Source organism: Notolabrus celidotus, chromosome 23 (genome assembly GCF_009762535.1).
Source record: "Notolabrus celidotus isolate fNotCel1 chromosome 23, fNotCel1.pri, whole genome shotgun sequence".
In the NCBI taxonomy this organism is placed as follows: domain Eukaryota; kingdom Metazoa; phylum Chordata; class Actinopteri; order Labriformes; family Labridae; genus Notolabrus; species Notolabrus celidotus.
In genome coordinates, this window is record NC_048294.1 from 11,665,909 (window position 1) to 11,680,685 (window position 14,777).

General features: G+C 40.7%; 1 protein-coding gene across 1 annotated transcript; it reads right to left on the reverse strand.

The window, feature by feature from the left end:
* Positions 1-3,023: 3,023 nt before the first annotated feature.
* Positions 3,024-6,995, reverse strand: bcl6b (BCL6B transcription repressor). Its single transcript, XM_034676394.1, has 12 exons — positions 6,863-6,995; positions 6,563-6,644; positions 6,256-6,476; positions 5,827-6,075; positions 5,601-5,735; positions 5,304-5,496; positions 4,985-5,187; positions 4,803-4,894; positions 4,573-4,716; positions 4,362-4,492; positions 4,017-4,154; positions 3,024-3,924 (listed from the first exon to the last, which is right to left on the reverse strand). The coding sequence occupies exons 3-12, from the start codon at positions 6,468-6,470 to the stop codon at positions 3,784-3,786; spliced, it is 1,641 nt and encodes a 546-aa protein (XP_034532285.1). The 5' UTR covers positions 6,471-6,476; positions 6,563-6,644; positions 6,863-6,995; the 3' UTR covers positions 3,024-3,783.
* Between the last annotated feature and the right edge of the window lie 7,782 nt (positions 6,996-14,777).

Consider the following 14,777-nt stretch of genomic DNA (forward strand, 5'->3'; position numbering starts at 1 on the left):
ATATCAACAAGAAGGTAAGTTGAGAGTTTTGATACATTCCTGTTTTGGAAAGTAACTCAGTACATTTTCAGGAGTACTTTATATTTCACTTAACTATGTGTAAAATGCAAATGTTATCCTATTTAAAACCACTACTTGCTATTAATTGAATATATAATAGAATTAGACAGCAAATAATGGATTATGTATAAACTGGGTTTATTTTTACCTGCGCATGCTATTCACACATTAACAAGTAACAAGCAATTATACAAATGCAATCAGTAACACTACAATGGTATGATATATATCATACAATAATTAAACAATAGCCCACAATTGAAAAAAGTACACAACTAATATATATTTTTTGATCAAAGTCTTTTTTATTTTTCAGATATAGTCACAAAAAACATTTATATTGAGAACAACAACAGTAACATAGGACAGTCAAAGACAAAAACAAACATGTCCTACTCCCTGTTCCCACAGCACCAGATTTTCAATAAGCACACAACCAGACAATTCAACAAAAACATCCATAGAGACATGACGCACACAAAAAATATAAATATATGTGTAAATAAAAAAATGTAAATAAGAAAACATTTAGTACACAACACATTTTGAAACATTTTTGGTGACAGCACTCCATTGTTTATGATAAAAGTTAGCACAGGTTGTTTTTAATGATTCAATTAACAGCTATCAGTCTACACAACACTTAGGGTCCATTACTGGTATGTTCATTTGCTTAACACAGTGGTTCCCAAAGTGGGGGTCAGGACCCCCTGGGAGGTCGCAAGATGCTAATGAGGGGTCACATGATGTCTTTCCAAACGTTTTTTTTCTTTTTAAGCAATCTAAAATTTCATATTTTACCCATTATTTAAAAAATATAGACACAAATAGAAGTTGCATTTGAAATAAAAAATGTTTAATTAGTTGTCTGCCTTTCTTTGTTGTCCAATGACTCTTAAGGTAAGGGTTAGTTAACATATAATTAAAAAAAACATCAGTAGCTGCAGGTAAACTCACAGCAGCCACATGTACATGTAGTTAGGCTAATTTTATTTAGTTAGGCACCTTTATTTTGAGGGTCCTGAGCTAAAAAGTTTGGGAGCCCCTGGTTTAACGGAGGTTTAGGTGCTTTAAATGAAAAAGAAATAGTGTTGTAAAATACGACTCATGATTATGACTCCAGAAATTAAGGTAAAGTCAAATTAACACGTTAACCTTCTTTTTAAAACGTAACCAGTTTAAAACCTGTCCATCTGTTTTCTTTCTTTTCACTCCTGATTGAGCTTTTTCTTGGCAGGACAGCACTCCAGCATCTGTCACTTGGCTCTTTTGACTGCAGTCAGCTTAATCTTATTGCAGTCATTGGTATTAGTCTGATTGCGATTGTGGACTAAACCACTTTGAGCTTTGAGGAGGGGTGAGAGGAGCATAAGAGAGAGACTTAGGAAAAGAGTTCAAATATTTGACTTTATTTATGAAAGCTGAAACTTAAAGAGCAAAAAATTAAACACAAACTTTATTTTTATTTTAAGCCTATCCAGGGCCTTATTCCTCCTCTGGGGCCCTAGCTAGTCAGCTCAACTATGACACCCAGACATTCCCAATGTAACATTCACTTTCTGACACATTCCAACCCAGATTTTTCTCTCTAATAAACTCTCTGTGACCATTTTGTGGTAATTTGCAGGGGGACCCCAGAAATAGTTGGCAGGGAATAAATCATGTCATTTGCTTTATTTGTTTCTGCAGGGAGGTTGAATGCGGGAAATCCCCGTCAAACTTCCATCGTTTGTCTGCCGAGCTCGGACAATAAACCCGGCTAGCCACAACTCATCAGGGAGCAGGAAGCGGGGGGCGGGGGGGGTCACAGAGGGTGGGAGACAGGGGCGGAGCTAGACTCTCAACACAAAGGGGGCAGAGCATCCTCAAGGGGCCCTTCTGATAGTCAAATTCACAACTGTAAAACAGCTGATATTTTCTCCCCAACTTATCTATAAAAAACACAAATTCTCACTTGATCCAAGACAGCCCATAAAAGACAGAAGGTTGCTTGTCGAGTTCAAATGTGTCAGCTGCACCGAGTACAGCACACAGCACTCTACTGCATGGATTAATGAATGGTTCAGCACTGACGCCAAAAGACAGCTACAGGCGTCTAACCCTAACCCTAATCATAACCTTAACCTTAATCATAACCCTAACCAAATCCATAACCCTAGGGTTAGGGTTATGCACATAAAGTGTACCTTTATGTGGGCATACGTTGAGCATGGTTGTGGTTTGCACACCGAAGCTTAAAGCATTTCATGGGCCCATCTTTAAACATAAGATAAATAATCTTGAATGGTCATGCCAAATGAGTTTTCAGGTGTTTCTGAGGATTATTAACTGATCGACAACAGGAGGTTGCTTTAAATTGAAAATAGATGTGTGTGAATGTGTTTTAATTACAACACCGACTGTAGACAAGGACAGACATCGGCTGTTCTGGTCCTGTCAAAAAAGTAGGGGGCCCCTATTGAACGTGGGCCCTGGGGGCGCTCCGCTTATGGTGGGAGAGTTCAGCAGGAGTCTGCACTGCAGCCCCTCCACGGCCGACCTCCTCACCTCCAGGAAACACCGGCAGGCTCACACACGTGCTGTCGCCCAGTCGTGTGAGGAGTACCCAGCGTTAGGGAACCTGGAGGAAGCAGGTGCCCACGGCTTCATTGTTTCCACAAAAGAAGCAGAAGAAAAACAAAACAAAAAACAGAATGTGGAAAATGAAGAAGACGTGATTCATGGGGGGAAGGAGTGGAGTAATGAGAGGAAGGAAGTCCAGGGAGGAGAGAGGCTGAAGGAGGGAAGTGTGGCAGAGTTAGCTCCACATCGAGGGCTGAAAGAAAAGATTTGTTCTGCTCAGCACTTCTTCTGCAGCTTTTTAATGTTAGTAAGATTTCTTATTTTGAGATGTGGTCCAAATTCTTTCAGCAATCATACGTCAAACTAAAGCATGATATAAATGACACACTGAACATCAAAGATCAAGTGGTACAAAAAAGATTTAATGAAGTTGTACAAAACCATCTTTGTCCAGCAAATTAACACTTACATTCAAATGTAAAGTCAGTATCTTTAACCCAATCGCTTACAGTCATCATAATTTATTCGCTCTTCTCAGAAAACTATATATCATTTCATATTTCAACTTCACTAAAAGAGAGCTAAGTCCTTTGCCTGCCTGGACTGTATAAGAATAAACTTTATGCTTTCTCTCAAGACCACACAGGCCCCAGGCCTAAAGGTTAAGTTAAATATGAGTTAAATACACATTTATGAAGATAACTGCAGAAACTTAACTTCAAAACTTCAAAACGATCCTTCAAAAAACTTGCTTTGTCTTCCATCTAATCATCCACATACTTCTTCAAAATCCAGTTTTCACACATCCCCATTTTTTCACTTTCTTCTTTACATCTTGTTCCTTTCATTCAATCTCTTCACAGACCTTCACAAACACTTTCTTATCATCTTCTTCTCAGAAAAGCCACCCAGAGTGACAACTTTCAAATCTTTAGCTTTGAACTCCAAACCACCCTTCAAACATAACATGTTGATGCTAAATGAAATGTGAAAGTGTGCATCTCTTCCTTCACTCGTCTCTGACTGGTCACCTCCCACTGCCCACACACCCACGCTGTAAAATAATTGAAATTGTGAAAGGTAATTATTCGCCAGATTTCAAATTTGTCTCTTCAGTCCGATTTCTTCGATGCAGATTAAAAGGTCAAAGGTCAGCCCTCTTCAGCAGGCCTGCAGCAGAGCCTGGTAGGGCTCAGTCAGGATCTTGTAGCGGATCTTGGTGTTGGTGACAGCTCCATGTTTCTGCCTCAGGTGCAGGCGGAGCTGGCTCTTGTGGCGGAAGTGGAGGTCGCACTTCTCACACTGAAAAACACAAGAGGTCCACTAATCGAACAAGGAGTTACAATTTAGATTGTGCTGCATGCTGTGTTTTCATTGGTCAGTGACTCACTCACCGTGTAAGGTTTCTCCCCGGTATGGATGCGCAGGTGGCTTTTCAAGGTCTGCAGGTGGCGGAAGCGGGTCCCACAGGTGTGGCAGGGGTACGGTTTCTCCCCGGTGTGGATCAGGACGTGAGCCCTCAGATGGGCAACCTAACACCAAAAAAAATGTAGCTTGAATGTGGCTTCTTTTATAGCTTTTAAGAGAGAGTTTTTCCCATTTATTCTTCCTTACGAGCAATGAAGGATGATTTTATGGCAAGATAAAAACATTTGTACTCTTGCACGACTGATACCTGTTTGATGAAGGCTTGCACTCATAAAATCTTTCAGGCATTCATACACAGAGTCAACTCTCACCTGCACAAATCGAGCTCCGCAGGTGTCACAGCGGTACGGTTTCTCTCCTGAATGAATACGGGAGTGAGTCTTCAGGTTGGCTGGACGGTTGAACTGGGCGCCGCACACGTTACAGCGATATGGTTTGTCACCTTGCAGGGGGAAGAGTCTTGGTTAAGTTTTGGTTTTGATTACAGAAAGAGAATAGTGAAAGATTTTTGTAAAGCTGTACCTGAGCAGACTGTCTTGGTTGCCTGGAGGTTTCCAGAATAGCAGTAGGGAACGTAGAAGTTCTCATGCTTGATTGCATGTTGGCTGTGGCGGGCAGCTTCAGGGTCAGATGGGTGAAGATTTGGGAAAATGGTGCAGGGGGAGACTAAGGAAGCAAATAAGAAACTTTTAATAGGACATAGTGTGGTTAAAGGTTAATTGTTGTAAATATAAAAGAGGATTGGTTTATACCTGCTCCTTCATTTTGAGGCGGTGGCACAGAGGGGAGTGGCCCGAGGGGAGGGGCTCGGCCAGAACCCTCGTAGCAGGAGGCCTGCCCCTGTCTAACAAAACAAGATGCATATCAATAAATCTGCAAACACATTTTATCTGTTTTACTTTTCTTCCTAGTTTCATATTTCTCATTTGTTTACCTATCAATCTGACCAGGCACTTCTCCAGACCACGCCTCTGTCTTTGCATCTTTGGGTGTCGAGCCCATGGGTGGTGAGCGACTCTGTGCTTCCTCCACCTCCTCCTCCTTCACAGTGGTGGAAGCGCAAAGCGGGTTGAGAACGATGTACTTGTATTTCTTCCAGTTGCAGGCCTTTGGGTCTGGTGTGGCTTTGATGTCAGTCTGAAAAAAAGCAACAAACCCAGTTAATTCAAATGCCAATAAAAGGTATAGTGGCTGTTTGCAGCATCACAAACGATTTTGATATTTTCAATCGACTGATTCGACTTTAAACTCACCGCAAGGTTTTTCTTGCAGGTGTTGGATTCTGCGGGGGAGTTTGGCTGGCAGCTGGAGCGGGCAGGACTGTCTGGAGATGGAGTTGGGGTGCCCACGAGGGGTGACTCAGGCTCTCCTTTCAGCATGTTTGACCCAGGCTGGCAGGTTGGGAAAGCCCCTGGCTTCAGAGAGCCCCCGACATCCGCAGGGAAGCTGTGGAAGAAACAAAGGAAGTTCTGTAATGAGCTAAACAAACACACGAAGCAGGGCAGGAGAGGCTCGTATAATAACTTCAGAGAAAAAAAACAACCTCTTACCTTGTTGCTACTGCTGTTGAGGGGATTCTCAGGGGTCCTGGATTTGGGAGGTCCCCTCCTTTGGGGGCTACAGAGGCTACAGACACCCTGGAGTCCAGCTCCAGATGTGGGTGTCTAGCACTCAAATTCTCCCTACTGTAAGACAAAGACACTTTCAACCTTCCAAGAAGAAACAGACAGGACCGCACAAATAACATCTGCATTTGTGTCTTGTCTTTTTTCTCACCAGTGCAGCTGCATGAAGTCCCTGCAGGTCTCAGCCACGTGGTCCATCTGCAGGTAGGTTGCCACAGAGAGCACTCCTGGGACAGTGCTTGGAGTCAGAGGGAGGCGAGAAGTGTACATGAAGTCAAGCAGCAGGGAGACACTGGAGGGGTCCAAGGTGTTGGGGAGGGACACAGATACGAGCTGCTCCCCGCTGCTACCACGCCCCTGAAGAAGCACGCGGCGGGAGTACAGCGAGTAGAAGAACCCACTGAAAGGAAAGAGGGACAAAAATAGATATTTATGGATCCATTTCTGTGGTTTGAATAAGAGAAATAAAGGAGAGGACAAATGAAGTCTATTGAAGTGAAATCAAGAAATACACCAATAAGAGAACATTTAAAGTCTCCTCATTGGGACTATTATGTGATGTATTTGCTTTTTCACCAACCTGCAGGCCACAAGCACAGCACAGTGTGCCCGCAGGTGTACGTTCCCCACGACCAGGGTGGTGTCAGTCAGGACGTTGCGGTGCCGGAGTTCATTCAGGTTGAGTAGCACGTCGTTGGAGTGGCGGGTGAACTCTTTCACGTATCCTTCAGGCGGGGTAGAAGCCCTCATCTCTTGCACTCGGTCTGCACGGTATCCCTCAATTACTTCCATCATCTGAATCTGTAGGATGGGTGTTATAGGAATGAATGAAACAACCCAGCCATGCTTGAATTGAAGTTTGATAATGATGCACAACAATGACTTACCTAAGTGTGTGTAACTTATAGAATAAATAAACAGGAGTGTCCCAGACACATCTGTTAGGTGAGACCAGCTCCCTACTCGTACCTGCATTGGAGAACATAAGAATTATCTACTTCATAATCATTAAAGGTATTGGAAATTAAAACCTAGCCATTTTTAAGCAGTTAAAACAAAATGTATGGAGATAGTCATCAGACAACAACTAAGTTTAAACTTAACTTTTGAGCATTAATCAAAAAAGGACAAAATCAACATCTGCTAAAAACTTGCATCAAAGTTTGAAATACTACACTCCAACTTACCCCGACCAGCAGGGACGAGATATTGCGTTCACCTCGCTGACTTCAAACCCCCTCGACTCAGTCTACAGAGATGTAAAGCAGAATCTCATCCACAGCCTCCTCTGATTCTTCTGAGCACTATGAGGAGAGCCTGAAGGGAGGGGACTCTTTATAACGTCGCGCAGGAAGCCCCCATACAACCAACGCTGCTCGTTTCCTCTTTCCTCAATGGCCCACGCGTACACTGGAAGCAGCGCAGGAAAGGCCCTAGCCCAGGCCCCGGGCTCCAGGTATTTTTAGTGGCCTATTAGTTTTTGTAAACCCCCATAGCTCTGAGCAAAGTAATGGCAGGAAAGCATAGTGTGTTTTTATGCCACACTGAGAAAATATATATGAGGACCCTCGGGGAGATGCGGTACGTGCCTGGCTGTCCAGGGGTAAACCTTCAGACTTCCCCCACCAACGCTTTCCTCCCCTTCAGCCCTCTCCAGGACAGAGGAAATGGTGTGAGGGGAAGCTGGAAGAGCAGCTTATTGTTGGATAAACAAGCTGTGCACTCATTATTGAGATCCTATCTTCAATCAAGGGAGGTTTTAACCAAGTTTTGACCTTAGTTACCTAAAGATACCAAGTCATTATCACCCCCTGCAATATTGTTGCTGTGTTGTTGTGTCTGCAAAATGTTGTATTGTGAGAAATGTATTTTGAGTAATATCTTTGTATGAATTGCATTGTGTTGTATGAAATGTCAACGTAATTGGGAAAATGTAACATTTTGAAATATGGTTTTGTTTTGTTAAAAACATTTTTATTTATTTTTTGTTTTTGTTTTTATTTTTCATTTAAAATGACCATGCATTAATTAACACTTCTGTAAATATGCAAGAATTAGCCAAAAGGCTAGTTTAAATCCGTAGTCCCTTGTCAGATGTTAAAAAGAAAAAAGAAAAGAAAAAAGAAAAAAGAAAAAAGAAGAAAAGAAGAAAAGAAGCAAAAAGGAAAAAAAAAAAGAAAATAGAAGATAAAAGAAAAGAAGAAAAAGAAAAAAGAAGAAAAAGAAAAAAGGAAAAGAAAAAAGAAAAAAGAAAAGTACAAATAGCACCATATGATTAAATGACTAAAAGCTACACATGGACAGGATATGACCATCTTTGAGATAGTGGCCATGGACATAAAATACATGGAGCAAGACAATCAGGAAGCAGCAATAAGGAAATGTTAAGGAAGACACAAGCAGATAAAACAGGACAATATTTAACAGTGCTGTACACATTTGCATTCGACAGAGACTATCAATCATTAAACTAGCTGCATACAATTCAAATGAAGCAACATACAGACTGAGCAACAGATGCACACAATGAATAGACAACACAAGTAAGAGACAGCAAGTTGTGTTTGTGAAATGTTGTCATGTTTTGTAAACAATGTATTTTGATGAAATGTAATCGATTGTTTTGTTCTGTAAAAAGTTGCTGTGAAATGTTGGTGAAAGGTCGGCATCATTTGTCCTTTTTTTTTTTGCAAAATGTTTTTTGAAACTTTTTTTTTGTTTTTTCAATTAAGTGTTCGGCAAAATGTTGATGTGTTGTGTAAAACTTAAATTTTTTGTGCAAACTTTCATCTGATTTTTGAAATTATTTTATGCTTGCTGAAAATGTGTCATTGGCCCCTTTGCTCTGTTGCATATTGTCATGTTTTGTGAATGTTTTTTTTTATGTTTAGTGAAATGTTGCTTTTGTGTGAGTGTGTGTTTTGACCATCAGGGCACTTTTTTGCCATTTTTTTTTGTAATACAAAAAGCAATATTTTTCAGTTGGAAACTGTGACACTGCTGAGTTGGCCACTTCAGGTAAAATGGGCATCAATAATCGCTCCACAACAGTGTCCGGAAGCTTCTGGCCTGCTGCCTGAGAGCAGAGGCGTCATGTTATGAGCCCAGAAAAGGAAGGAAGCAAATTGATCGTTGTAGAAGGGAGACACCTTCTCCTGCATGGTGGTGAAAAACAACCTTCACCCCGCCCAGAGTGAGGGAGAAACGAAGCCGACAGATGTGCAGGAACTAGCCCACACACACACACACACACACAATGCCACACACACACTTGTAAATGCATCCTGCAAAGCTGCCCAGACTCATGGATGAAAACGCCTGCGCAGGACATCCGTCAATAATAAGTGAGCAGGAGACAAGGGAGGAGGATTGGAGAATGGGGGTGTGGGGGTGTGGGTAATGGAGCGAGGGGAAAGGGCCACGAGGTCATGAATATCTCAAAAACAAGCGGAAAGTTACCTCACTGTCAGAGCTGCCTCGGGTTCACAGAGAAACAGGAGTTGAACAGCTAATTGAGGCACCGCAACAGGGAACTATGAACTGTGCTTCCTTCACATCAAAGTGTTTCACAGAAGGATAGTTTGAAGAAAGAGAAGAGAAATCCTCAAGGTTGACACAGGGTTGTTAAGGATGATACAAGGGGAGATCCCAATGAGGAGAGGAATTTGGTTTGAATTTACTGATTTTGTGCCGTGCTCAATTCAGCCACAGTATAAAAAAAAATATCTGAATTCCTTATCTAGAATTGAGCAAAAATTTCCACGGAGAGAGAAAAAATATTGATGTCATTGTTGCACCACAATTACCCTTTAATCTCTAGCTGATAGAAATTATTTTCTCTTCAGAATTCTGGTTTTCTATAAATATTGAATAACTCACTTTTAATCTAAAGGCGAAAGGATCAAAAGAATGAAAGTTGGACATTCAATCCCGCCATATAACAGGGTGTAAGAAAATGTTAGCAGTGTCCAAATTCAAGGGTAGCATGCCTCAAAGGACCCAGTCTACATCATTAGCTGTTACCCCCCTTTCCCTTGGGTCACATAGCGCCACTGTTGTCACCCAAGCAGCAACCTCCGGCTGCGAGAATTAAAGCCAATGCGGAAATGTTAAAAACTGCAGTTCATCAAGGATCCGCTTGAGGCTGGCTCCGGAAATACCAGAAACCACATACACACAAATTCAAAAAAGCAGAAATAAACATGTTTACAGACTGGAACAAAAGAGGAGTGTAGTCTGGATAGCTCTTTTCTTGATCGGCACACACTGTACGGGGGTGAATTTTGTTTCTAACGCAGCAATTTTGAAGATATTAAGATTATGAGTTATCCATTATGAGAGGCACAGCTGACTTGATTGACAGACGGGAACACTCTGTTGACTAGGAGGCTCAAAGCCAGCCTCTTTACCTCACACTAGCTGGACTGCAGTTATGTTGAGTTCAACATTTCCAACATAGCTCCCGCCGACCATTGGCCTCAAAACAGCGCTTCAGAAACAGATGGGTGACGTCATAGATACTATGTCCATTATCTATACAGTCTATGTTGTCACCTAACAAACGGTAGTTGGGTGGCTAACATCACATAACAAAATCACTAGCACAATGGTTAGAAAGATAATTTCAAGAATCAAAGTGTCTTTCTTTTTTTAGACATTTGTATTCCTCACCATTCCAAACAGTAACCATATTATATATAACAGTGTATTACTTGGACACTTAAGAGTCCTCCATCGCATCTGAATTAGCAAGCAATTAATTTCAGGATATGTTGGGCGAATCATGTGCCTTATCCATCCTCCACAGGGAAAGTAGAATGCTTTTGTCGACTGCATTTGAAAGGGCCTATCAGTCTTAAACCTCAAACTACATTTAAAGCTGCTGTTGGTAGGAATGGTGTAAAAAACGTTACTTTTTTTCTGCTGGGTTTGGAGAAAAGTTCATAATACCCATCGGTACTCATCTGTAAGTGAAGTAATTTGAGACTATCGCGAAATCTCTGTGTTTTCCAGTGCCTATGTATAAAGCAATGTTATTATTCCCCTCGTTCCTGTTATCACGGATCAATCATAGCTACTCCCCAACCCTCCATTCTGATTGGTCGAGTGGCGGCCCCACTGCGTCGCCCTGATTAGCTGGGAAGCCACTACTTCCTCATAGAACGCGCACAGCCATCTTTTGTGGGCGGGGTTACGGGAGCAGAGAGGGGAGGGGTAGTGTTGACATTCAAAATCTCTCTCCGAACTGATGTTCATATCCCGAATACCAACAGCAGCTTTAACATGCAGATAATATTGTTTTACTGTGTTAAGGCAACGTTAGCTTGTTTTTTCACAGACTACATACAATTTAGTGCAATGATCCGCTCAATGTTCCTTTAATATTGACTTATATTTCAACATATTGTAAAATTTGGAATAATAACCCCCTTATTGTAACATGCGTCACATTTCCAGACTCTTGCCATTACACAGCCACAATAGATAATACCAAAAATACATAATTTATACTTGTGGCTTTCAGGATCTGCATGTGTTTTATTACAGGGATCAGTACCACATAATTTTATGGAAGACAGCTTTGTAATGTTTGTTTCATCCATGGTTTGATCCAGTTAGATCCTTGTGTTGTACTAAAATGAACATGGCTTTAGAAAAACAACCATCTGCTTTACAAAAATGTAACATCATAGCATTGTAACATTTTAACATGGAGGCTTTGTCTATCTACTTATTGCTTCTTCATCCAACCATTGTTCTACATTGTTCCTCTTTAACTATTTTATTTCAGCCCTGTGAAATAATTTGTTCCTCTTTTATTTTGTCTTCCTGTTTTTTTCAAAAAATGTTGTGTAATGTCCTGTTGGGCTTTCATGTTTTGTAAAGTGCTTTAAAATGTTAGTTTGTCAAGATGGAGACCTGTACTGGCTCTACTAATGCAATAGAGAGTGATGTTTGATTTAGGCGCAGACCAAGATCATGCCTTATTTTTTCCTGGGTTTCGACTTTGCACCTGTACTTTGACACGTGATATATATAGATTAGAATTTATTTCTTCATGATTGCAATATTTAATTATGATTTTCATTTCTCCTTTACTTTTATGAAAATGTATTCTTATACTTGTTTGTCTGTGTGTATTATTGTTTGCATCTATATTCTCTGGAGTGGACATTTTGCTTTATTGAATTTGTGTTATCTAATTCTGTCATAATGTCCGAATGTAACTATACAGCTGGAAAAAGAAAAAAAAATAAAGACATATTTTTCACATTGTACTGTTGATGAGAAAAGTGAATAAAAACTAAGTTAAAAAATAAATAAATGTTGGTTTTATTATATAATTAGCCATAAGAGCTTTGTTATTATTTTTTACAGTGCCTGCAGAAGAGAGAGGAGTAACTTCTAAACATAATAAACTGTATGGCCTTGCTTCAACCCAGGAGGTTAAACTTTGACCTGCAACTTTTGTAATATCAATGTACTAAAAAAAGCACTAAACATGACATAAAAAAACAGGCACGATGACCATGTTTGGATATACACCCTTTGAAAATTGGAATCGGAAGCTGAGTGTTTGCATGTGGTGTCGAGCTCGTGTGCGTGTCCTTGTGCTTCTATTTGTTTGGAAGAGGCCGGATCAATTGTTGCTTTGTAAAATTAAAAAAAAGGAAAAAAACATAAAGGAAAACAAGGATTAAGAAAACAGAGTGGGAGATGTAGGTCTCGGCTACTTCCAGGCTTTGTTAGAGAAACGGATGGGGGGAGGGTGAGTGAGGAAAAGTGAGAACATTACTAAACAGGTTCAAAAATGGGCGGAAGCCATTGAGTCCATCCCGTTGGCAGGAGTTGGCAGCGCTCCTTGTGACTTCCTGCATCTTAACCTATCATCATTAGCAACCCAGTAACCCTTCTTCAAAAGTGCAGAGCTGGTACTTTTGAGCATTCAATTTGGGACTCTGATTAGCTGTCTGCGATTCTAACATAGTTTCTAATCTTTTTTTTCAGTAGTAAGTGTTCATTTCAACATCTATTAATCAAACTGTCACTCCTTGTCAAACTGAACAAAAGCGGGGATTCCCCACGTTTTGTGGTTTCCTGGTTGCCTGGACAGAGCCGTATTGTTTATCTGATAATGTACGAGCTGAGGACATGCTTTGACTTCAAACCCCCAAGTTGGTGCCAAAGTGTTGTTGTCTCCAGTAACAATAACAGATCAGCTCAAACTGCCTCTTCCTGTGATTGCAGAGCTCTTTGGACATATAAGGGCAAACAGCAGCGTGGAGGAGGAGGAGGAGGAAGCGGGGATATCCCAGGGAGCAGCCTCGCTTGTTTGTCCATCTATTGGCAGAGAGAATAAGAGATTAAATAAATAATCAAGTTATGAAACCCTTCCTTTGAAGAAGAGCCTCAGAGAAAGCTGAAGGCCTCCAACATGGTGCTGGGTGGAGCTGAAGGAATGAGAAAATAGAGGGTGAGGGGTAACAAGGAGAGAGACAGTTGACCCAAATCTCATGTACCACAGAATAATAAAGAAGGCACTTGACCTCCATATTCAGGGCTGCTTGCAGGGTGGTAAACAACTTGGTACAAAAAACTCAAAATGGAATATTCCAATAAACATAAATAAAGATTTAATAGAAGTTTGCTAATGTTAAATGAAAATAATTATGTACATCTGTGTTATCTGAAGTTGGCATTATTTGTCAATCAGTTAATCAGACTTTATTTCCAAAGTGCTTTTCATACAATTCTATTGTAACACAAAGTGCTGTACATAAAAAAAAAGATAAAAATAGAATAAATTAAACTCCTAAAAAAATTAAGAAGACCCCCCCCACCCCCATCCTAATCCAAACCCCAGCCCAGACCCCCAAACCCACCCCACAATCAATATATAAGGTTAAGAACATGGTATATGTCAAAATATACTGTCTTGTTGTGTCCTTACTGTCTTGTTGTCCATACTGTCTTGTTGTGTCCTTACTGTCTTGTTGTGTCCTTACTGTCTTGTTGTGTCCTTACTGTCTTGTTGTCCTTACTGCCTTGTTGTCCTTACTGCCTTGTTATCCTTACTTTCTTGTTGTCCTTACTGTCTTGTTGTCCTTACTTTCTTGTTGTCCTTACTGTCTTGTTATCCTTACTTTCTTGTTGTCCTTACTGTCTTGTTGTGTCTTTCCTGTTTTGTTGTCCTTACTGTCTTGTTGTCCTTACTGCCTTGTTATCCTTACTTTCTTGTTGTCCTTACTGTCTTGTTGTCCTTACTTTCTTGTTGTCCTTACTGTCTTGTTGTCCTTACTTTCTTGTTGTCCTTACTTTCTTGTTGTCCTTACTGTCTTGTTGTCCTTACTGCCTTGTTATCCTTACTTTCTTGTTGTCCTTACTGTCTTGTTGTCCTTACTTTCTTGTTGTCCTTACTGTCTTGTTGTCCTTACTTTCTTGTTGTCCTTACTGTCTTGTTGTCCTTACTTTCTTGTTGTCCTTACTGTCTTGTTGTCCTTACTGCCTTGTTATCCTTACTTTCTTGTTGTCCTTACTGTCTTGTTGTCCTTACTTTCTTGTTGTCCTTACTGTCTTGTTATCCTTACTTTCTTGTTGTCCTTACTGTCTTCAGCCCCAACTTTCTGATCAAGTTTCACTTGTAAAACTGGTTCTCTGAATCGGTGAATTGAATTCCAGAAATGTGTCAGTAATTCACACTGCCAAAACATTTGCATAAAGACTTTATAATGAAGACCAAAACTCATACCCTTATCCACTCATTTTGGACATGCCCAAATCTGAGGCAATTCTGGGCTAAGGTCTTTGAAACACTTTCGTACATGTGTGACAGAGCCATAGACCCAGAGCTGACTTTGGCAGTTTTTGGCGTTGCTCAGAGAGATCTGAATCTCACACAAGCTCAGGTCCACGCTGTTGCCTTCTCGTCACTTTTGGCAAGACGTCTAATTCTATTTAATTGGAAATCTAGCTCCTCCCCTATGCACAGCCGCTGGGTTGAGGAGGTAATGAGCCATTTGAAGCTGGAAAAGCTCAGATACACCACTCAGGGTTCAGTTAATAAATTCCATAACATATGGAAACCATTCCTGGACTATTATA

Coding starts and splice junctions, on each gene's coding strand:
- bcl6b (XM_034676394.1), bottom strand. CDS start 6,470: ATGATGGAAGTAATTGAGGGATACCGTGCAGACCGAGTGCAAGAGATG. Junction 5,497..5,600: donor TCAACAGCAGTAGCAACAAG/GTAAGAGGTTGT, acceptor TTTCTTCCACAG/CTTCCCTGCGGATGTCGGGG. Junction 5,188..5,303: donor CCTGCAAGAAAAACCTTGCG/GTGAGTTTAAAG, acceptor GCTTTTTTTCAG/ACTGACATCAAAGCCACACC.